The following is a 24,499-nucleotide window of genomic DNA, read 5'->3' on the forward strand; positions in this document are numbered from 1 at the left end:
CACAAAAGTTTGTCCTAAGTGTTGTTCGGCAAGGGTCTTTAGCTTAAATTCTAACACTTATGTAAGCGTTAGAAGTAGAGAAATGACTGATTCGTCTTTGGAAACCGATCAATTATAAGATTGAATTTTTTTGTAAAAATGCTATATTTTTTTTTAACTTTTTTTAATAAAGAGTAAAAAAGGTACTTTATAAATTTAAAATGAGTTCTTAAAAAAAAAGAGTAAATTTATGAGTTTTTAAAATTTAGAAAGATAAATATGATATTTTATATTATGAATAATAGAGGAGAAATACGTAATTTTGAAAGTTTTGAGAGGTATACAAGCATGAAAATTTCCCTTTATTATTTATACGAGGAAGGCACAATATTAATTGTTATTAAGACTAACTTAGTGTCTTTTTCATTTACACGAGGAAGGCACATTAAAATTTTATTTACAATTAATTAAGTAGATCGTCCTTTAACGATTTTTTTTCATTTACACGAGAAAGGCACATATATTATTAGATGAAGGCACATTAATTATTATCGTTTGTACAAAGCATGCATGACAGTACTGAATTGAAGACTTTTCAAATTAAGAACTGTACCATGTCTGACTAATTCCTCACATGTGGACATGGTTATATATAGCAATTAGCCATATTATTTAATTAATTTGTCCACTCAAATGTGCTTGATACGAGGAACGCACATGTTAATATTAGTCGGTTACATGCAAGGCGAAACAGTAGTCAACTTTTACCATCACTTTTTCCGGCCCCCTTCTTTTTCTTTGGAAAAAAAATTAATTGCGGACGTCATTCAAGCAATATTTATAATTTTGTTTGAAGTGAATGGAACCTATACATGTTATATGTACTATGATAGAGCAGAGGGTTTCTATCCCTCTTGTTTTTCATACTTTATCATGTATGTTTTATATTTTATATTTTTATTTTTAAAGTTTAATCTGTCAATCTGAATCTTTTATATGATATTAATACTAAAATATGTTCGTAGATGAAATTTTATAATTTTTGAAATTTATTTACTATTTTTTTAAGATAGATGCAAAATCACTTTTTCTGGACTGTTTGAAAGCAATGATTTTGTACTTATCTAAAAAAATAGTAAATAATTTTCAAAAAATATAAATTTGATCTCCAAGTATATTTTAATATGGATATCATATTGAGCAGTTCGAATAGACAGTTTAGACTTTGAAAACAAAAATATTAAATATATATGAAGCATGATGGGTATGAAAAACATGAGGTATTGGAACCTTCTGGTGATATTTATATATAGAGAGAGATGAGCTAACTTGCTTTGGAAATTAAAGAAGATGTTTTACTTTCTGCTTATATATTCATTTTCAAAGTTCAAATAGTTGATACGAACCTTTTAAAAATGTTCTTCATATTAAAATGTGCTTGGAGACCAAATTTTAAATTTTTTTACTATTTTTTCAGAATTTTTGAAAATCATTGCTTTGTTGAATATTTTTTTTTTATATTTAATGAAAATTAGTGATTTTCAAAAATTCTGAAAAAATAGTAAAAAAAGTTCTAAACAATGTAAAATTTGGTCTCCAAGTACATTTTAATATGAAGATTGATCTTATGATGAAAGATTCGAATCAACTATTTGAACTTTAAAAATTATGATATGAGCGAAAAGTAAAACATCTTCTTTAATTCTCAAAGGAAATTAACCCATATGCACACACACAGTGAGAGAGCATATCCATCATGAATTTCATGAATATATGGCCGGCCTAATAATTAGCAAGGCTAGTTGTTATACAAAAATACAAGATATAGATATTGCAACCGTCATTTTGACAGAGAGAATAATGGAATATAACATTGATTTGGCCTAGTCAATAGCCTCAATACAATTCAACACTGCGCAGTATTGTGGGAGCACTTCATATATTTTTTCTGACTTGGTACAATTTTATATTAGAAACAATACAAAAAAGTATTCTAGAATGGCCCGCAAATATCCCACAACTACCACCTCTCCTCTTATAAATAGAGGACAAGTTTTGAACACTGAACAACAACGCTTTATAAAAGTATTCATAGTTTGTGAACACACCATATACATTAGTGCAACAATGGTTCCTTCTTTCATTGAACAAGCCTTCCCTTCCTCCACACTATTCTTCATCTCTCGTCTCCTTCACCATCTTGATCTTGCTAGTCACCAGAAAGCCCTCTAAGAACCTCCCCAACCCCCCTCCTTCCCCTCCAAAGCTCCCTATATTAGGCAACCTCCACCAACTTGGCACCTTAGCGCATCACTCTCTCCAAGAGCTCTCAAAGAGATATGGTCCTATCACGCTCATTCACCTTGGAGAGATACCGACTCTTGTAGTTTCAAATGCTCGCATGGCACGTGAGGTTTTAAAGACCAATGATGTAGTCTTTGCTAGCCGACCTCTTTTAAAAGTGGCCACAATATTAGCATACAACCACCACGATCTTGCGTTTGCGCCATACGGTGAGCAATGGAGGTCTTTGAGAAAGATAACCAACATGCACGTGTTGAATTCGAAGAGAGTGGTGCACACATTCAAGCACTTGAGGGAGGAAGAGGTATTATTTATGGTTCACAAAATTGAGAAAGATGCTGCCGCATTGCCTGAGGGAATCGTGAATGAGAAATACCTTTTACAAGTTCACCAACGACATTATTTGCCATATGATGACGGGGAAGTCGTTTAGGAAAGAAGGAAGAGAGGAGAAGTTGATGCATATAGTGGTTGATAGCATCCCTCTCCTTGGCAAATTCAATCCGGAGGACTTCTTCCCTTCTCTCAAATGGGTAGGTCGTATTCTCGGTGCGAAGGTGAGAGAGGAGGCAATGAAAACATTTATGCTCGGTGATGCGATGATGACGGAGGTGCTCAACGATCGTGTTGAAGGGAGGACCGAGGGTGACGACGACTTCCTTGACACGTTGCTCAAACTTCAAAAGGATGAGAAACAAAAGAAAGAATTTGAGATAAAGGATGAGCATGTCAAAGCACTTTGTTATGTAAGTTCTTTATATAATTATATACTTATACATATACATATGTGCGTGTACACATGTATATGTATGTACACATATATGTAAATGTATGTACATATATATATGTATATGTGTGTGTATTTAAAGATTTGTTCACATTCAGAAGTCTTGAAAAAGTGCTATTATGTTTGTATAAATACAGTAAGGAGCAAAGTGCTTCTTCATTAGTAATTTGTATATGAAAATATGTTCACTAAATAATTAACTTCACTAGAAGAAAAAAAATATTTCATTAACTTTACAATTAGGTATGTAGCAATCATTGGCCGCTGGCTCAGAACCGTTAGACTTAAGTTTGGAGCGGACCATGATAGAGCTCTTGAGACACCCAAGAGTATTGAAGAAGCTACAAGAAGAGGTGCGCAGCATTCCAGCGCAAAACAATCTGCTCACTTCTGAAGATGTCAGCAAGATGACATACTTGAAGGCTGCAATGACAGAAAGCTTCTGGCTACACCCACCGACTCCGCTTCTAATCCGGAGAGAATCCATGGACTACTGCAACATAGAAGGCTATGACATCTCGAAGGGATCAAGAGTTTTTGTCAATACCTACGCCATGGGAAGGGACCCTGAGGTATGGGACAATCCGTTGGAGTACCGACCGGAAAGATTTGTCGATAATCCGTTTAACTACAACGGTAACACATGTGAAATTGTTCCCTTTGGAGGGGGGCGGAGGATTTGTCCCGGAATGCAGCTTTCGCTCCTGACAATGGAGTTGGGCGCCCTGGCAAATCTCTTATGGAGGTTTGATTGGGAGCTCCCGAAAGGGATGAAGTCAGAGGATGTCGACATGACTGAGATGCCAAGTTTGTCGCTGAAGAGGAAGGAGGAGCTAGAGTTAGTTCCGAAACCTAGGCGGATTACATCTTAAAAGAGAGAAATAGTTTAAGTGGATTAATAATGTCTAATACATTTGGAATAAAAAGATTAAGTATATAAGTGGGTACTTCTTGTTCTAAAAGTGTGTGCATTTTTGTATTTTCTTTTCTTGTTCGTCATTTTGGATTAACTGCTAAGTTTCACGGAGTAAGATATAATTAATGTATGAACTTTGTAGTGTACTGTACTAAAGAAATTTGCATACTATGGATCAATTTTTTGGTTTTCAAAATTCTAACGGTTGATCCAAAGTGTTCAACATAATCTTTATATGTACTTAAAACCCAATTTGTGCAGTTCACATATTTTCTCTTGCACTGAGTACATTAAAGAAGTGTTTTCTTTGAACAAAATAATGGTTAGTGGAAGGTTCTAGATAAATTTTCTTTTTGTTCCTAAAGTGTACTATTTTACTGCATTCAGGAGTGTATCTAATCTATTTGATACAAATGATTAGTTAGGAGCTAAAATATCATCACGCAGATGTAAGTGCACACTAATGTCGGAAAATGCATGGGTTCAAACAACACCTTTCCTGCTAAGCTACAAACTTATCCATAATGGCAATAAACCTCAATATATAATTAAATTGAACGATTGTACAAGTCCTTGAGTGTAGGAAGTGATTGTACACTTAGCAATGTGGTAACAGGCCAGTAGGTATGATTGCAAAAAACACATGGAGGTGTATGGATAGCTTTCTTTCCAACAGTCAGCATGAATAACGGGTAAATTTTTTTAAGAAAGCAATTATGGCTTCATGCAACCCAACTACCATATGGAGCGCTGTTTTAAGTCCATACAATCTATGCAGCGTAGCAGCGCTGTATGAAGTCAAATTGCTCTGTTAAAATCTGTACCTGAATAACTTAATTATACATAATTATTACTCAAAGAAGTTGTTTTGCTAAATTAAGTAACATCCTAGAGCAGTTGGCATCCAAAAGTTTTCTAATGACATCTAACCAGAGAAAATAACACACGTGACACGCCTAATTATTTGAAGAGGACAGTTGGCTGGCGCCTATATATAAATAACATCCAGATTGTTGTAAGTAAAACCATCTTTTTTTTTACTTGCTACTTTTTTCTTCATGTTTGATAGATTGAACACAATGACTTTCAGGTTCTCAATTACTCTTATTGCTATTGTGTCTCTGTTAGGCATTTTTGTTGCTGCGCAGGAAGACTCCAATTATGATGACTCCGACGAAATTGGCCCCGATGATGGCAAATATGGATGGCATCCTGGCAATGCCACATTTTATGGGCATCCCAATGCTTCTGGGCCTCCTGATAATGGTAACAAAATGCTTTGCTTTGTTTTCCTACACACTAATGAAAAAAACGATGTCTTTTTTGAATGACCTTGTTATTCTAATGATACAATATCATAATATGTTTCAAGAATCCAAAGGTCCAAACATACATAAGAACTAAATATATATACATGCAAGATTCATAAGCATTGTTCATTAACTTCAACAACCAACCTTTTTTTTTTTTTGGAATCTGTATATGACAAAGAAGTAATTTATTGTGAATAATTAATATTCTGCCATTCAAAAGGGATAAGATATAATTCATGAAGTATTAATATTTGATTAATTATTGCAAAATGATTCAAGCGGTTGTTGATCATTATTCTATTATATATACGCATACAGGTGGTAAATGCGGTTTCAAGAATATAAACCTTCCCCCTTATAATTCCTTGACTGCCAGTGGCAGCAAAGCCATGTGGCGAGATGGCAAGGGTTGCGGTGCTTGCCACTCGGTTAGTTGTGAATGATATTCTGATATTTCCATATGAAAATGATGCATGACATTTTTATTTTCTGTTTCAAAAATTCGCTTTGCTGTTTCAGGTGTTGTGCAACAAAGAGGATATCTTCGGTAGACATCCGCTTTGCTCCGGCGAAGAAAAACTCATTACAATCACTGATGAGTGCTTGCATGGTCGCTGTGATGAATCAACTTATCACATCGACATGTCCGGCATAGCATTTGGCTCACTGGCAGATCCCGGAAAAGAATTTCAGCTGCAAAAGGCTGGAAAAATGCGTGTTATGATTATGAGGTAAGCGCTTTGCATCATTTTTAAATATCTGATATGATTTTACAGCTTCAACTTGACATATTATTAACTCAAAAAAAAATGTTCTAAAAATTTTCGTTCATGTTGACAATAGATTAATTATTATTCCTGCTGACAGTAACCCATTATCGATGTGTACATTGTTTAACTAATTATATATAACATAATTTTGGTTTAATTATTATAGGGTTCCTTGCGACTACAAGGGTCGTAACATTCACTTCCACGTCTTGAAAGGCTCAAACCCGTTCTACTTGACTTTGTTGACAGAGTACCAAAATGGTGATGGCGATCTCTCTAAACTAGAAATTAAGGAAGCAGGCTCATCTACATGGACCCCATTGAAGCACTCATGGGGTAAAATCTGGAGTCTTCACTCTCCCCATCCTCTTAAGGGACCCTTATATTAGAGTTACAACCCTTTCAGGGGAATGGTCTCTAGTGGCAAAACATGCTATTCCGGCTAACTGGAAGCCTGACACCAAATATGACTCTAAAGTAAACTTCCCAGTTGATATGTCGCGTTGGCTCACGTGATTAATTTGGCTCATAAACCACTATGAACTGAAGGAAGGGCAGTTTAGGGCTATAATTCTAAAGTACACTTCCCGGTTAAGTTTCCATTTTTTAATGAGTATGTAACTATGTATCGCTCTTTACGTCCGGTGAACTATTCCAAATCCTAATATCTGTGGTTTTATGTATAATATATGATTATTTATTTTTATTGGAGGAATGTTGTAATATTTTTTCACATGATATTATCTCTTTAAGAAACTAGCAGTTGTTTGGAATTATAGACATTAGGATTAAAAAAGTTGAATCAATACAATTAAAAAATGTCTCATTAATATGAAAAAGTTGTGACCTCGGGGAAATCAATACTCAAAATTAAGATCAGTAGAGAAAGTTTTGTGACTAAGCTAGAGATTGTCAAATCCCAAAATTAATGCCTTTAAAATAGCAACTCGTAATAAGGATTTTAACAGCAAAATTTTGACTCGAGACAGCAAAGAGGTGAGAAAAACCATTTATTTGGACCATTATATCCATGATTTAAAAAAGGAAATTAATAAAGCAGCACAGCATTAATGGAGTATCACATCTGTAATAGAAATTTTCTTGGTTAGGATGATTAATGGTACCTCGGTTCAGGATACAATAACCAAATCATACAATTCATGCGTTTCAAGGTTAGCCAGAAGGAAGTGGGGGGTCTATTTTTTTGCTGCCTGTTGGACTATCTGGAAGGAGAGAAACTGCAAGATTTTCCAAAGCAAATGCGTAGATGCAGTGGTGGCAGCAAGGAAAGCACTGAAGGAAGCTTTATTGTGGTTTAAACATTGTTGAATACTGAAGTTGTTGTCTTTTTCTATTTTGTTTGTTTTAACGTGCCTCTAATGGCATAGTGTATCACCTGATAGCTTCTATCCGGTTCTCAAAAAAAAAAAAGTAATAGAAATTTTCTTCGAATAAATTTAAAGATATACACGATGAAATTTGGAATGTTGTATTACATTTTAATGTTAAAAATTCAAACATTATTTTTGCTAAAAATGACGACCCGTTAATTTCTATTAAATATTGAGTTTAATTTTGTTTATTTTTTTTATAGTTATTGTTTGTGAACATCATATAACAACAAGTACTATTTTTGTTTTTGTTTTTGTACAATTTAAAATTTTGAACAGTACAATATTTTTTTTTTACTTTTGATTTTGTGAACAGTACAACATCATAAAGCAAATAAGTTGATTTAAAAATTAATCTTTACTACTGCATGTCTTATACTTTCTCTAGATGGAACTATATATTCTCTTTAAGAATCAGTTCTACCAAACGAGTTAGCATTTCAATTTTTTTTATTTTTTTATTTTAATGTCAGTTTAATAATAGATCCACCAACATACCACATAAAGTTTTTAAATCGTTATAATCTATACATATAACGTAGTAGCATAAAAATAACAATCAATTATTCCTAAAAACTTCAAAAAAAAAAACTAAAAGCTTAAAAAAAATATACCACAGTAGCACAAAATTTGAATAGACATTATTATTATACTAACAATAAAACTTAAAACTTAAAATAATAAAAAAATAATTTAAATTAAGCATATTAGTAACATTATTCTCATATCATATTAAGATCTTCATTTGTATTCACCGCTTCATTGGCTTGAGGGGCTTCATTGTTTTTTTTTTTTTTGATTGTTAGTGGGTTACCCACTAAGAAATATATTGATGATTAAAAAAATTTACAGTGTCATGGCATAGTCCAATTGGACTTCTGCTATGATGGTCTCCTGTCTATATATACAATTACTATTTACATCATATTAAATTGAAAGGAGATCCCTTAGTAAAACCAGAGAGGTTTCTCTACTGTCTAAGCCTCTAATCTTTCTTACTCTAACCAAATAGGGTCCAGTTGTGTACATCCATTGCCGCTGCATTTATTACACTACTAGAATTTACAATATTTCCCACGATATGAAATGTGATTTCCCACGGTAGGAAGGGTCCATGGAAAAGAATTTGCGATTTCTGACACACTCCATTATTTCCAACGGTAGACATATGGAAAAAGTAGCGCATGGAAATCCCTCCTGTCTGCTGATGGAAATGCTTTCTATTTGCCGTTGGAAATACTAATGCCTGACCCATGATCCACCAAACAGACCAGATATTATATTTTATTGCAAGTTCATGGAAATGCCTCTCCTATACCGTTGGAAATACTAATGCCTGACCCATGACCCACCAAATAGACCAAAAAAAATATATTTTATTGATAGTTCATGGAAATACCTCTCCCCATACCGTTGGAAATACTTATGCCTGACCCATGACCCGCCAAATAGACCAAAAAATTATATTTTATTGATAGTTCATGGAAATACCTCTCCCCATACCGTTGGAAATACTAATGCCTGACCCATGACCCGCCAGATAGACCCAAAAATTATATTTTATTGATAGTTCAAGGAAATGCCAGATACTATACCCTGGGAAATGTTTTATTCATCCAGTTCAAAGTGGGTGGACTGTGTGGTTGAGAGTTAGCTGAACATGGTAGTGGCTCGCCGTGTTTGTGCCAAATCTGATATGAGTTGCAAAAGCCGGACCGATAAAGATGTAGTTCGACAGTCCCCGCATCTCTGTTGTAGAGGTTGTCACATGACATACACGGACACGGGATACACTTCCTCCCCTGTCGATCGACACGCACAATAGAGGGTTTAGTCAAGGCTGTTGCAATAAATTCGGCCACACCATTAGTGAATTCGGGTTCAAGAGTTCCACCAGAGTTTTGTCGGCCATGGTACATCCATTCCCGACTAGATGCCATGATTAGCTATCTATATACACATATTAGAGTACTTGAGTTAAAAGATCTAATCATCAAATTGAGCATTAAGGAAAATTGGTCTTTCTTTCTGCTGTGCACTGGTGCCATTTCATCAAGCACTTTGTGTGCATATAATCAAATATCATTATACAACTAGAAAAACCAAAAAAAAAATTATGGCATACAATGTCTCTATATATATAGGTTTGCTATAGTTATATTCAGCCTATATTTATTTTGAAATTCATACAAATAACTTCTTCCCATTAACGAGATTGACAAAATGTATAGAACGACAAAATTATTGCAAAGCACAAAGTACTGGTATCTATTTGTCAAACTTGGGACCATTAACAAGATCGGGCAGCAAGATAGTACCTTAATTCAGACGTTGTAGCAACGGAGGTAGCTGATAGACGATGGCGACGGGTTCAAAATAAGAGAAAGAGAACTAACTGGTGATGGGTCCACGAAATAATATTATATCGGAAGCGGCGGCACGGCAAAAAAAGGGTTGGAGGTATTTCCGTTGGTATTACCAATGGAAATAGTGGTATCCTTTATTTGAATCCAACTTATTTTGTTGTTGCGTACCCATTGTACGCATAAATTTTTATTAATACCACCAGCATAACCCAGCAATCTTACAATCCATAAACCCCAATAAAGATAAAAAAGATCAAATATCATGGAAATCATAAAAGCAGATAGTAAGTTCAAAGCAGCTATTAAGGAATTCAACAGACATCCTAAGTTAAGGAATTCAACAGACATCCTAAGTTAAGCAACACATCATAAAATTCAGTACAACATGTAATCCTAAAAGATATTTATTACAACACTCCATAATCACAGTAGGCTCTTAAAATGCATGACTTCCTCCATTAGTGCCTCCTTCACTTCCGTTGTTACCCCCTTCAGCTGCGTTATTGTCCCCATCCCCTGCATTATTATCCCCATCAGCTGCGTTATTACCCCCATCAGTGTTGGCCTCTGATGCCGGCTCCTACAAATCAAACACCTAATGTTATTTTGTTTGGCAATTAAAAAAAGAGTTATAGTGATTTTAGTGGTAAACTACCATACATTAAGTTATCATCGTAAAATTGCTTACATTAAAAAAAGGTGGAGGGTGCATGTTATGTTGTTTGAAGAGCAACTCAAAACATGCTCTAAACTTCTCGAAAAATGTGGTTCGTCCTGGGCAACAAACTTGCTTATTCCTAGAGTTTAATAAGCCGATCCATTTCAGCTCTGTGTCGCTCGTCCTGGGCAACAAACTTCTCGAAAAATGTGGTTCGCTCTTCTGATATCATCTATTCCACTTCTTCCTTTGTGTAAGGTCTGTTCGGATCTTCAGTAGAGGTGGCAGTGCTCCTGGTTGGACCTGATGGGCTCATCCCCACTGTCTCGGGTACTCGGGTTGACTTGCTTGTTCTTCCCCGGAAGCCAAACCCGAATAACCTGCCTCTAGAGTCCTCCCCTTTCACAGCTTTCTCCCAGATTTGATCTTCTTCCAGCTTACCCCTGTATATCCCCTTAAGTTTCTCAAACTCTTCCTGCAGTGGTAATAAAAATAGTCATGATGCGCGTATAGGTTAATCCTAGGCACTTTGTAGAACCCTTGAACAAGCCTCACAACACCATACTAGGCTCACCTTGTACATATGGAAAAGGGAGAGCCAATGGTACCCTTACTGGTACAAGATTGTGCACCATTTAGAAACCATGATATGCTAAACATCACTATACCAATTTTCCATCTAAAGGTCAGCTATTCAGAATGGGCAAAACAGTCAGCACTAAACAATCTATATGCCAAGCTCAACCAAATAAACATGTAAAAATTGTGGTTTTTAAGGGCAACAAATGTGTGTAAAGGTCCCAAGAACATTACTATGTGTTTTAAACAGTGATTTAACAACAAATCAAGACTATGCAATAAGGAACCTATAAGAACACATCAAAACAGAACAAAGGGGTTTACCGCTGCCTCTTGTGCTCTGGTGGTGACGTACTCCTTTCCATTCCGTGACTTGTGCATGTGAGTTTTATCAAAAACATCTTTCAATCCAACAGAGATGCCCTTCTCCTTTGTCTGAATGTTAGACAATTGAAACTGGTTAGTGATGTAAATAAAAAAAAAGAAATTAGGTATGAATATAAACCAACGATAATTTTTCAATACCAATGCTTGATAGTGCCGAAACATACTCCTGGAACCAGACACGTGATAGACACCTTTTTTCTGTTATTACGGTTGGTCTCTGATTGTTTGTCCCAGTTAGGCATGGCCCATATGTCATACAACCCCTTCCAAGCTTCTATGTTCTTGCACCATTTAGGCGGGAATTCTTTCCAAACTTCATTCTCCTCCGAATGTTTCCTAGCCCAAAGTTTGCTTGTTTCATTCATTTCACGCATGTATGAATCCGCCGCTATCTTCTCGAAGACATCAAGACAACGCCCGATGTCTTCCTTAGCATGCCAGGAATACCTCTCCAGGAACTGTTGTAGGATCACAAACCGAACCCGCAATGGAAACATGTAGTAGGACCGATACAGTCCCGGCAGGTTCTCCAGAGTTAGAAGCCGTATCGTGGTTATCACCTTAGTGCACTCTGGCAAGGACGTGAACTCCGCGTTCCCAACCACCATCAAGTTTGGTCTGTCTTTTAGATGCACTGGGTCACGAGGCTTCCCAAGTCCCCGCTCACACCTAACAGGAGATTTCCCCTTGTTTCTCTTTTGCTTATTCTTGCGAGCTGACCCTTGAGCTACCGACTCGTCGAGCTCTCTCCCGCTTAGCTGATGAGCTTCAGGTAATGAACGGAGGGTCTGATATTTCCGGCACCTAATGGTGCCATCATCATTATACTCCACCTCAGTCTCACTCGACTCACCGGTAATAATTGCTTCCCCTTCAGAATGGCCACTGGAGTTTTCACTCGACTCACTCGACTCACTCGACTCACTCGACTCACCGGTAATAATTGCTTCCCCTTCCCATGGGGGCCATTCCGGTGTCTCTCGGGGGGGTTCATGAGAGGACCAGGCTCCTGACATTGGCTGGGACTGGTCAATAGGTGGTGTGTCCTGAGTCGGTGACCGAGTGGACTGGTCAGCAGATGCTGTGGCAATTGACTCTGGCTGGGACTGGTCAGCAGGTGGTGGGGACTGGTCAGCAGGCGGTGTCTGAGAGGACTTGTTTCTGGACTGAGGGGAGATGGTCTGGGACTTGGAACGAACAGGTGGGGGAAGACCTGGGCCATACCATATTCTGGCACGCTTGGAGGATGACTCTGACTCTTCACCATTGAGCCTCGCATATCTTTTGCGGATTTGGCCCACGCTCGCCAAGTCCCTTTTTTTTTTACTCGAGGACTCAGCACGAGAATCTGGTTGCGGCAAGGGTGGCTGTGATAGGGGCGGGGTAGGTGGACGTGGCTGTGTCAGTGGCTGGTGCGGTGGAGGTGGCTGTGACAGGGGCGGGGTAGGTGGACGTGGCTGTGTCAGTGGCTGGTGCGGTGGAGGTGGCTGTGACAGGGGCGGGGGCGGTGGACGTGGCTGTGACAGTGGTGGTGGAGGTGGATGTGACAGTGGCAGGGGCGGTGGAGGTGTGATTGATGGCTTATTAAGTCTCGGGGATTTTCTCCGTTGAAGTAAAACAAACTGGGAGACATCTTGGCCCTTAGCCTTGTTTGCTGAAACAAATTACACAGATTAATAAGTTTGTCAAATTACACAGACTAATATGCAGTAGGAGGCAATATGTACATTTATTTTACACATTATACTAATTTAGGAACCTTTCTTATATGCAGTAGGCTGAACTAATTAAACCGCACTGTATGTAAACTCGCTAAATTTTAAGCTTAGGTTTATTTGCCCTCTGCCATATCTCATTGTCGTGTAGCAATTGAAGGTTAGAGATGAAGTAAATACAATTACAGTAAACTGGATCAAATCTGTACAACCTCCTAGAATTACAAACAGTGATTATAAGTAAACCTAAGTGATTAACAATGAGTGTGCAGTCTCCTAAATTTACAATTAGAGACAATGAGATATGGCAGAGGATGCGAATTTGAAACTTGTAGCACACCCTAACCTATCATGCTACACTACTACTTTTCTTGTTCGTATTAAAGCCAGACAAGACTACTTATATTAAATATGCATAAAGACCCTCGACTTCTAGGAAATCACAAAGGCTTGTTTCTTTAGGTTGCTAAGACTTGACAGTTACTTGGGAAGTTCTTTCTAGACACATAAGCAACACATAAGTTATTTATATAGACACAATTTATTTATATAAGCATTTATGCAACATTTAAAAAACAGTGATTAAATAAATATAGGTGGATAAAAAACAAGGTGTTGACCTCTTTTCTTTCTAGACAAGGGTAGAACCAAGCCTTTTCTACTTATTTTTGGGAAAGTTGGGAGAAGACAAGCAAAAAGATCACCAATGATTTCCAAATTAAAAAAAAATGAAGGAGAAAGAGAAACACAGAGGGAAAGATTCTAAATCCCCAAGGAAGGATACTAAATAAAATGTTTAGAATTATTTTTAATCCTCACAGAAATGATCTCAGTATAGCACTCCCCTAATTTATATCCTAATTAAACTGATTAATCTAACTACTCTAACAATCCACGCATAGGCTGCAAAGCCCTAGAACCTAATTTATAAGCTTTTGACTGAAACCTCAGTGAAAAAAACAGTGATTAACTACTATCAACAAACAATGCATGGGCTTCCAACTGAAAACTAATTTATAAACCTAGAGTATAAACCCTAATATCAACTCCTGGAACCCTTTACTTACTATTCTAACAAGCAAAAGACTAAACTATTTATGCAAATTGGACTAAAAGACTTACTGGCGTCGGAAGGCTGCTCGGTTTGCATCGCCTCCATTCTCTGATGCGTACGGTTTACCCTTCGACCAAGGCAGCGCTGGTTTTAGGACGATAATGATGAAGGGTGGGGAAGGGGGAATAGAGTCGGCGACTGAGGAAGCCCTAGAACGAACGAGTGGGGAAGGTGGAGTAGATCGCGGCAGATTTAGGGTTTGGTTATGGCGACGATCGGGTTTCTTCTTCGCTGAGTGAGCCTTCAACAGGAGAGAGTGTGGAGAGGGTTCAAAATTTGGGTTTTGATTTTGTATTCAATTCCGCATTCAAGGATTTCACTAAGTCCCAGAGAGAGCATTTACGCTGGATACAACTACCTCTTGTGATATCTTAGGAAGTACCGTAATATTTACTCTTGGATTGTGACCGTGTGATATGAATTGCACGATTGCTGAAGATCCTAGATAATATATGATGCGCCAGATTGGAAAAGATAAATTGTGTTACCTCATTGAATAGGATCTAATGCAAAGATATATGTAATGGATATCTCCATTTTCGGATCATGACCCTTCATCAGTCATCAGAAGGCCAGTATTAACAAACCTACTAATTATGCTTTTTTTTACATAAAATATTATGATTAAATTCAGGAAAAAAAATAATAGATGTTTAAACACATAGTGGGAACATATAAGGATGGTATTTGTCGATTTCATATGACTTCACTAATATATGCCTCTCAAAATTGAGCTAATTAATATGGATCGTTCATTTTCGTTTCAAAATTCAACGGTCGATTTTCGATGAAATGATTTCAAATTAGTTTTTAAATGATCAAGAATAAGCATTATACATAATAATAAAATAAGAACAGAAGTTTTGATAGGGCGAAGCTTCGATCCACCGTATTTTGTTTCTAGTCGTATGATTATTATATTTTATATCGGCTTGATGAATATCTAGACGAACATCAAATCTCACCCAAAGTCAGTAGAATGAAATAAATGTGATACTCTTTGATTTAAACGGTTCCGATCGACTATTGGACAATACATACTCGCGGGTCTTCATTTTCCTATGTGGCAAGAGTTGATGTTCTATGTTGATTCTTAAAGGATGTGAGTTATTCATGAAAAAACTATCTTATGCTATTTTATTTTTTTTATACACATTATTTAGTGAATCATAAACATCCTACTTTAGATATTATTGTGTAAATTTCATTTATCAAGCATGAAAATCAAATTTATTTCACATTTAATGTTCACATATCCAATTTATATGTGGTTTCCTTTGAACACAGCAGTTCTGGCTACGAGCAGCACTGTCTTACATAATCCAAGGAGCTCCCAACTACAAGTCTGTGCTACATGAAGATGAAATCGCTCTGTCCATTTAAAATGAAAGAAAATTGTGCCAAGGAAACACATTCTCCCTGTATGCATACTCGAACCAATCCCAATACCGTGGGCATGAATCCGGACCGCTATTTTTACTCTGCACGATGCTCAAATCATTATATCCCAAACGCTCGCCCGAATCTCAAAGCTATCGGATTACATCTCCCGCCGTAAAATTGGAACGACGCCCTAGACCCTTCCAACTGGCGGCCGCCTAAACCCCTCTCTAATTTCTCAAAATTTGGCGAAGTACTCCATTTTCGTTTCCCCCCCATTCGCACCATCTTTGCCCCCAAATTTCACCGCAATGTATTTAGGCGGCCACCCAAACCATTCTCTCGCTCCAACCCTCAATTTCACACTCCTCTCACCTCATCTCTCAAACTTAAAATCTTCACCTGCTACTCTCTCACATCTATCTCTCAAGCTTAATACCTCTCCTTAATTGGTAAGTCTCCCAAAATTTCATCAAGTCAAACTCTTTAGGTTTTACTTGTTAAATTGTACTTTCTTTTGAGCTGATTTCTATTTGTATGCGAAATTTGATCTGCAATTTCAGAAGTTTTCAGGGGTTGTTTTGTTAAATTGCAATACTTGTCAGTTATAGTTTGCTTGATATATTTTGTTATGCTTGTTTTATAGATTACAAAATACTCATTGCTTATTTCTAGTTTGTATGCTTCAATTGTTTTCGGTTGTTTAGGTTGTACAAGGTATTACTTAATTCATAGGGCTTTATTTCCTTTTGCATGTAAATCGGTACCAAATCTGATACAATGCAATGGTTATCTATTTTAAAGTAAATCGTTGGGATGACCAACTGTTCCAAAAAAAAAAAACATAGTACGATTTATATTTCTTATAAAAAAAAATACTTTGTATGGTTTACTTTACAAGAATCTAATTCTATGAATTATTGGGATAGATTATAATTTATCCCTTTTTTTCACTATATATGAGAAGACGGCAGTTCAGACATCTCTAGATGAATTACCATGTTAATTTTTGTATTATGTGTTACTCTTTAGAGACATTGATTTTTGCTTTGCAGTACCATACATAACACAATTTTTTTTTATTAGCACAACAGACATGGCTCCTAGAAAGACTGGTCTTACAAGAGTAGCATGCAAAAAATACTTCAAGAGAAAGGGTACCTCACAGCCAGTTCTCGAGGTTGGCGAGGGTTCAAATGCTAACCCTGAAGGTGAAATTACACAACCAGAACCGCCAAAGAAAAGGGGACGCGGCCCCGGAAAGATACAAAAATCAACAGAGGTAGTGGAGGACAGACCGATAATCTGGCCAGTCGGTGATTGTGAGTTCACCTGTGAAAAAGACCCAAACAAAATAACAGCAGCAATCACCAGGTATAAATCTGACTTGAGTACTGGCAGTGGCGCATTTACATAGAAGAATGTGTCAATTGACCATTATATTTAAAAAAGAATTTGGTTGTGTTGACAAATTTGTTAGTTAATTGCATCAATTGACCAATTTGTTAGTTGCATCAATTGACCAATTTGTTAGTTAATTTAGGGTTATAAATTTGGTTGTGTTGACAAATTTTGATATGGCACTGCATTTCAGCTTTCACCTGGTAGGTTATAAAACACTAAAATATAATTGATGTTATCTAGTTGAATTGAAAATTTAATCTGAATGAGCTTAAAATGAAAAGACTGAAATGTGATAGCCCAATATATTTTTTATTAATAAGAAAAAAGGAAGTTAATTAAGAGGGACAGATAGTTGTCAAATTTAGGACCCTTGAAATATTCAAATTGACTAAAGAGTCAAACTGTCATGTGATATTTCTAGACGGGTTTTATTTTACATACCTCAATTAATTGTTGCTTGTATTTTACTAATTTACTGCTTCATGCATTTCATATCACTTGTTTCTGGTTGGTCGATTTAATTTGTTGGGTCATCACTTATTTCTCCTATCATATGCATGTGGTATGAATTTTTGATATGCATGAGTGTATCTGACATGCATTAATGTGTACCTCATGTGCATCTGTACATGCATAAATGTGTATATGTCCTATGCAGTATACTAACATTACCTCATGTGCATTGTTTAACTTAGGATGTAGTAAATAGTTTTGGAACTCAGCAAGATGTCATTGGGAATTTTGCTTCTCTTCAGGTCACACTTTTAACTGTAGAACATAACAATGTATATTTTATTCATTTTCCATTTGGTAATCTACGGATTATAACACTGCTTGCATATACCATATTTAGGGTCAAGGGTTCACCAATCAACCATCTAATGGAGGAGTTTCGCTTATGCAGATGCCCATCTCCCAGGTAATGAGTTAAATATTGTTCTCTCTTGTTCAATTCATGTCATCAAGTACACCGGTACAGAATAATAGTTCCATGGCATGTGTTACATCCTAGTAGTGTCGTATGCATTATCATAATAAATGCCTCTGATTATTTTTTTTTGCTCTTCTTTCTGATTTTCCTTTGTTTTGAGCATAGTTCAATGTTTTGCCAATTTATAGTTCTGAAAAAGCTAAATACCAGTTCTGTAGTTATGTCCTTGGTTGTTGAACCATCTTTTGTGACAATAGTCTGTATTATAAACTTGTCTCTGCAATGCATGTCAGGTGGGGCCTCTTTTTGTGCTGGCATAGTAACTGTTCAAGATATTTTTTGTGCTTGCATAGCCACTATTTAGCTTAAAGCTGTTATTTTAATAGAATCGGGTCTAAGTTAGTCATTGTAGCAAAACTGGATACTACTATGTGCTGAGTATTCAGATGACAGATTAGAAGGGTAAAATTGGAATGATAGGGTAAGGTTAAAATGAATTATCCAACATATAATCGCTTCCACTGCCAAAATTGACTAGTGTATTTTTCCTATCTTGAGGGTTGTATATGCATAAATGATCTTTGTAACAATAACATGCTGTGTCTATGTGGTATAGGGTCAAGGGCTCATCAGTCAACCATCTCGTGGAGGAACTTCGCTATTGCAGATGCCCATCTCCCAGTTAATGAGTTAAATATTATTGATTTCAGATTTAACTTTCTATTAAAATCTGCTAAATGAGGGTTCATGTAGGTACTGTTATAAGTAACTTGAGGGTTGTACATGCATGAAAAATCTTTGTAACAATAACATGCTGTGTCTATATATGTGGTATAAGGTCAAGGGTTCACCAATCAAACGGGTTCATGTAGCTACTGTTATAAGTATGGTCAAATTTAAAAAAAAAGGGTGAAGTAAAAACAAATTGATGTAACTGTTAAGTCATTAGGTCAACCAGCAGTTCAATCACATTGACTGGTTGTATGATGCAAAATCATGTCAACACCAGGAGTATCATTACTTGAGGGGTGTATATGCATAAATCACATTTGTAACAATAATATGTTGTTTCTGTGTGGTATACATAGGGTCCTGTTTTTCCGATACAACCAAACCAGGGAGGGGCTTTCCAAGCACTACTAAATCATGCTCAAGCTGGAAATGATGACTCGACAAGGGGTGAGGATGAATGGTTCGAGAATTCAACCTTCCACATGAACCAGCGCTAGCTTCTAATGTGCAAAAGTGCACATTTTTTGTGAATTTATAAGTTCCAACATATGGCAAAAGGAATGAACTTCTTTTTTGTGAATTTTGGCTAACTCATAGTGGGTATACCGTGATTGGTATTTATATGGTAAGCTCTGCTAATTAAAGAATACTGTTGTTGTAATGGAGGTTTTTAATTCAAGAAGACATGCCTTTGATTATTACAGTTTGTTCATGCTATACGAACATTAAATGCTATCGATCTATTTATGAATGTGTTTTCAATCTATTTTTTTATGTTTTTCATCTATTTATCAATGTGTTTTCAATCAAAGGTAAATTGGTAATGTATGCGAGTACCTATTTGGTACAGGGCAGATTGTATGGGAGTGCATACAAATATGATGCTATGTTTGTATTTCAATGGCTGTATCTTTGGAGCATTAAAAATAACCTGCTCCAACAATATTATCCTGTGGAAATAAGTTGGTAGGGCCCACATTAGATAACCATGGAAATACTGGGGTGGGATCCACGTAAACGGCTCTGGGAAATAAGCTGGTGGGATCCACATTAGATATCCATGGAAATATATATTGAGTGGGTCCCACGCATGCGACCGTTGGAAATAAACATGTGGGTCCCATGCCAGTTTGCCTTGGAAATACAGGGGTGGGTCCCATGCAATATGCTGTTGGAAATAAACATGTGGGTCCCATGCCCGTTTGCCTTGGAAATACAAGGGTGGGTCCCATGCAATCTGCCGTTGGAAATAAACATGTGGGTCCCACGTTTGTTTGCCTTGGAAATACAAGGGTGGGTCCCACGCAATCTGCCCTGGGAAATACTTAGGTGGGTCCCACTCACCACCCTTGGAAATACTCTAGACAGTTCCCAGGCGTGAAAGTATTTCCAACAGTCGTTTTTCCATCGGTGTGCCCATGGAAAATATAAAAAATGAGTATTTCCCACGATGTCGTCAGAAATAATCACTATTTCCTTCGAGGGCTGTTGCCACGGTGGTATTTCCAACGATATCCGATGGAAATGACGATTTTAGGGCTTTTTCCAACGGTATGCCTATGGAAAAGCCGATTTTCTACCCAGGAAAATATTGTGAATTCTAGTAGTGTTAACATATACTCTGGCATCCTCTTTTGAGAGAATGTTCTCTTATTCCGTTCCTTCCATAGTGCCCATGTGCCCGCTGCCCAGGCCACATCCCAATGTTGCTCTCTCTTCCTGACATGCGTTGTCGCACCTCCCACCATACCTCAGTCAGATTATTGCCAACCATCTTTGGTAGGTTTAGTTGCGCTCTCAGACCTCTCCAGAATCGGGAGGCGTATTTGCATGTCCATATTATATGATCTCTTGTTTCTATGCTACTATTGTTACACATTGCACATCCTTATGTTACCACACAGCCCCTAGTTGCCAGTGTCTCATGTGTTAGAATTTTATTCGCAATCATTAATCATAAGAAAATTTTTACCTTCATAGGTATTTTTATTTTCCACAGTATTCTATGGTATGGCGAGCTTTGTCCCGTGTCATGCAGGAAGTGATATGCCGAAGAGCATGTGAACTGGCCCGATGCCATCCATTTCCATTTAATTTCCTACGTGATGGTCGACACACCTATTGAATCTCTGAATACGGGTACCAGCTGTGAAAGTTCTTTGAGGAAGGAATGGTGTTGTGAGGAGCTTCATTGTTAGTGCATTAAGTTTTTTCGATGCTTCCGCAATTTCAAATTTTAAAAGGATAATTGATCCGACAAGTCTTGTTGTCTTTTCTCTTTCATCGAAAGGCATACACTATGCATCACAATATTTACCACAACTATTACATTGTAAAACCACATAATTTTCAGTTTTGAATCACAAATAGATAATGCGTAACCTTCAGCCGAATAAAATGCTCTAACATCATTGAGTAGATCTTTGTGAGTTTCATACTTGAAACCGAGTACTTCAAGTTTTTTGGTCCCTTGTTCAAATAAAATTGCCGACTCATCAATATCCATATATTAAACAAAATAATATGTAAATAAATAAAGTAAAATATCAAATGGCCTCTTAAAATAAAAGTTCCATCACATTGAGATGATAAACTGATCTTAATTTGCTATGTCCCCTTTAAAATAAAATTGATAAGTATATTAAATTATCTTTGATTTGAGAATTGAATAGCAACTGCATGGTCGAAGAAGAGAGAAATATTGCACAACTCAAAGCAGCAATTTGTTTTCTCACATCAATCTTTTTTGTTCCGCCCAAAAAAGTAACAAGAATTGACTGCTAATTAAAGAAAGAATTATATATCAATCGATTATACTCAATCAATGAAGTATCTATTAAAGGAGTAAGTGGTCATTTTCAAAAGTTTCTCTCACCTCTTCACTGCTTTGAGCCAAAATTTCACTGTTAAAATCTACGCCCCATCCTATTCTAGATAGTGTGTTATGCAATGTGAACGGATAATTGCTAATTGCAAATTAGAAACCCTCAAAAGCTCCCCTTGCTAATTACATATAAAGTAACTCTTGATAGTTGAGGTCGGGATCCAACAAAATTTCCTCCTAACTTATGAAGTAGAACCCTCAATCAAATCTGCCTTGTCACGACAAGTTTCAAGTTTTGAAGGCAGTAAGGACTTTGTTAACATATCAGAGCCATTCTCACTCGTGTTAACTTTCTTTAACATTAATTCTTTCTTCACAAGCATATCATGTATCCAATGATGACGTAGCTCAATGTTCTTCAATCTTGAGTGACATGGATTCTTGCTAAAATGGATTGCACTTTGACTATCACAAAGTAACATAGATCTATTGCTGAATACCCAATTTGTAGAAGAATTTCTTCATCATTAAAAGTATTTTGCACGCTTCGGTAATAGCAATATATTCAGCTTCGATTGTGAATAGTACAACACATTTTTATTCACTTCCTCGAGTTAATAGCAAATATAATAGCAATATATTTTCTCAATTGCCATGTGACCACATCATTCACGAAATAAACAAAATAACCTGATGTTGACTTCCTTGAGTTAACATCTCCGGCTCAATCGACATCAGTATTGTTAGTTTGTAATAATCTAGAAGTCAATAATACGATAAATTATCATAAAGCTTTGTTCATGAATTGAATGTACATCATTTTGTTGCCTTGAGTATTATTGCATTTATGGATCATTTCGAGTTCATGACTGAAATTGTGAAACTCCATAATATAGATGATATATATACTTTTAAAAGGTCACTGACCAAGGTAATTAGCAGGAACACTAATTACCGCTACAAGGTTAGTATGTGGATTAAAAGATGGTTAAGTTTTACAAACCACCTGACACGAGATGTCATTTTAATCACATAGATACATGTTCTAGGAACATGGTATTTGACAGACCCCGAATGAAACATTAAATAGAATTGTGTTCGTATCATTAATGTTTTCATTCAGTGTCAAGTTCTACAGTATGAGGTATTTATCGTTCCCATTAAGAAATATGTATGTGTGAGTGTTATCTAACGCTGTCCGTAAAAAGCAGTCATAATGGTAGCATTTCCATATGTATAGCTTAGCTGAGGAAGTGATAGTCTGCCAAGAATACTATTTGTCTCTCGTATCTCTATACGAGCTATAGCATCACTGGGCCCCTTGGTAGAGTTAGATTATCTGCATGCGGTATAATTACAAGAGTAATTATATTTGATAATCTACTCAAGATCAAGAAAAGATTCTGTTAACAAGGATGACACACATCTACCTTGAAACTGATCTGATAGCTATGAGACAGAAGAACAGACACAAGTAAATTGTTTACTGGATCGTGATATTGTACAGTACAGCATCATCTGTGTAATTGGATGGTCATAGTGTATACTGCCAGATGCCTCCTATGATTATAGAAGTTAAAACAGTTTTAACTCTATTTACCAACATAACACAGATCCTATTGGGTCACACCATATAGGAGCTATTCAGAGAATCTTACTGATTAATTATAAATTGATTGTAATTAATATTAAGATGGTTATAATTAATTATATGTGTTATAATTAAATTATATTTGTCATGTTAAAAATGACAAAGCAAAAACTAATGGTTATAATTAGTTATACTTGGTATAATTAATTATAATTAATTGTACGTCATTTAGAATGACAAACAGAAACACTGGTTAGTTTATAAACGTGTTTGACATGTTGTATAAAAATTACCAAATGAAAACCGTAGACGAATATAATTGTACATGACAATTATACATATTTGATTTGGATATTTACTATTCATAATGGGTTTGGGTTAATGAGTTTAGAATCCATTAAACTAATCTAACCAATATGAAGTTGCAAAAACAATCGGGGGTATTTCGGTCTTTTGCGAACCTCCTCAAATGCCTATAAATAGAGGGGCATAGGTGAAAGAGAAAACTTACTAATTTACGTGTTAATCTGATTACTTCGTTAATTGCAATTTCTCTCTTTCTCTGTTTACGGTTTTTCGATCGGTGAATAGTGTTTTACCGAATTTTCGCGGTATTTCAGTTTTTGCTTATTAGTGAATCTGATTAAGCAAAAAATTTCGGTGAATAGTGTTTTTTGCAGAATTCTGCGGTTTATAGTATTTCTGGCAAAAGAAATAAACCGCTCTCTGGTTAGTCCTGGTGAATAACCAATAGAGGTATCACACGTGTGATACTCCGAGTCGATTCCTTCCCTGGTGTAGCTTTACTCGCTCGGTCTGCATTCCAACTGTGATTTGGAAACAAGGTATAAACATGTTATATTAATCTATTTAATTGATAAATAAATTTAATGTTTTAGAAATCAATTATGGAGTAGATCTGTAAATAGGATTAAACGGATCTTCTTGATTCATTTAATCCGTAGCTTAAGGTAGATGTAAAAAATTTTGTTTTACTCTTTCTGCACCTTAAGCAAATCAATGGGTTTGAACCGTCAAAACCCAACAAGTATATGCCTCCAAAACTAGTATGCTAGTCCCATAAGAGAGACAGTAACCAGTGGTACCGCGAATGTACCTAAGAATCCATTTCACAGCATTATTCAATGAGTTTTTTCTAGGATTCAGGTGATAATGACTTACAACTTCTACAACATGAGCAATATTGAACCTTGTACACACCATTTTATACATCAATGAACCAACAACATTTACATTTGACACGTTCTTCATTTCTTATTTCTCATTTTCATCCTTTGGACAATCATCAAGTGTCAACTTGAAATGACTTCCAATCGGAGAAGAATTCAATTTGCATT

The 24,499-nt window shown here is 36.3% G+C and overlaps 2 protein-coding genes and 1 long non-coding RNA gene across 3 annotated transcripts; 2 read left to right on the forward strand and 1 right to left on the reverse strand.

Annotated features, from left to right (window-relative positions):
- Nucleotides 1-2,072: 2,072 nt before the first annotated feature.
- LOC144563991 (cytochrome P450 71B35-like) lies at nt 2,073-4,006 on the forward strand. Its single transcript, XM_078313459.1, has 2 exons — nt 2,073-3,029; nt 3,322-4,006. The coding sequence occupies exons 1-2, from the start codon at nt 2,649-2,651 to the stop codon at nt 3,940-3,942; spliced, it is 1,002 nt and encodes a 333-aa protein (XP_078169585.1). The 5' UTR covers nt 2,073-2,648; the 3' UTR covers nt 3,943-4,006.
- Nucleotides 4,007-5,065: 1,059 nt separating this feature from the next.
- LOC144564121 (expansin-B8-like) lies at nt 5,066-6,458 on the forward strand. The gene is made up of 4 exons (XM_078313641.1): nt 5,066-5,252; nt 5,618-5,727; nt 5,819-6,030; nt 6,236-6,458. Exons 1-4 carry the CDS (start codon nt 5,066-5,068, stop codon nt 6,456-6,458), a joined length of 732 nt encoding a protein of 243 aa, XP_078169767.1.
- A 4,326-nt stretch (nt 6,459-10,784) lies between these two features.
- On the reverse strand, nt 10,785-11,996 carry LOC144563799 (uncharacterized). Its single transcript, XR_013514440.1, has 3 exons — nt 11,589-11,996; nt 11,388-11,498; nt 10,785-10,959 (listed from the first exon to the last, which is right to left on the reverse strand). It is a non-coding gene; the product is annotated as an uncharacterized LOC144563799 (long non-coding RNA).
- Nucleotides 11,997-24,499: the final 12,503 nt, after the last annotated feature.

This window comes from Carex rostrata, chromosome 13, assembly GCF_964058835.1.
Source record: "Carex rostrata chromosome 13, lpCarRost1.2, whole genome shotgun sequence".
Taxonomy (NCBI): Eukaryota; Viridiplantae; Streptophyta; class Magnoliopsida; order Poales; family Cyperaceae; genus Carex; species Carex rostrata.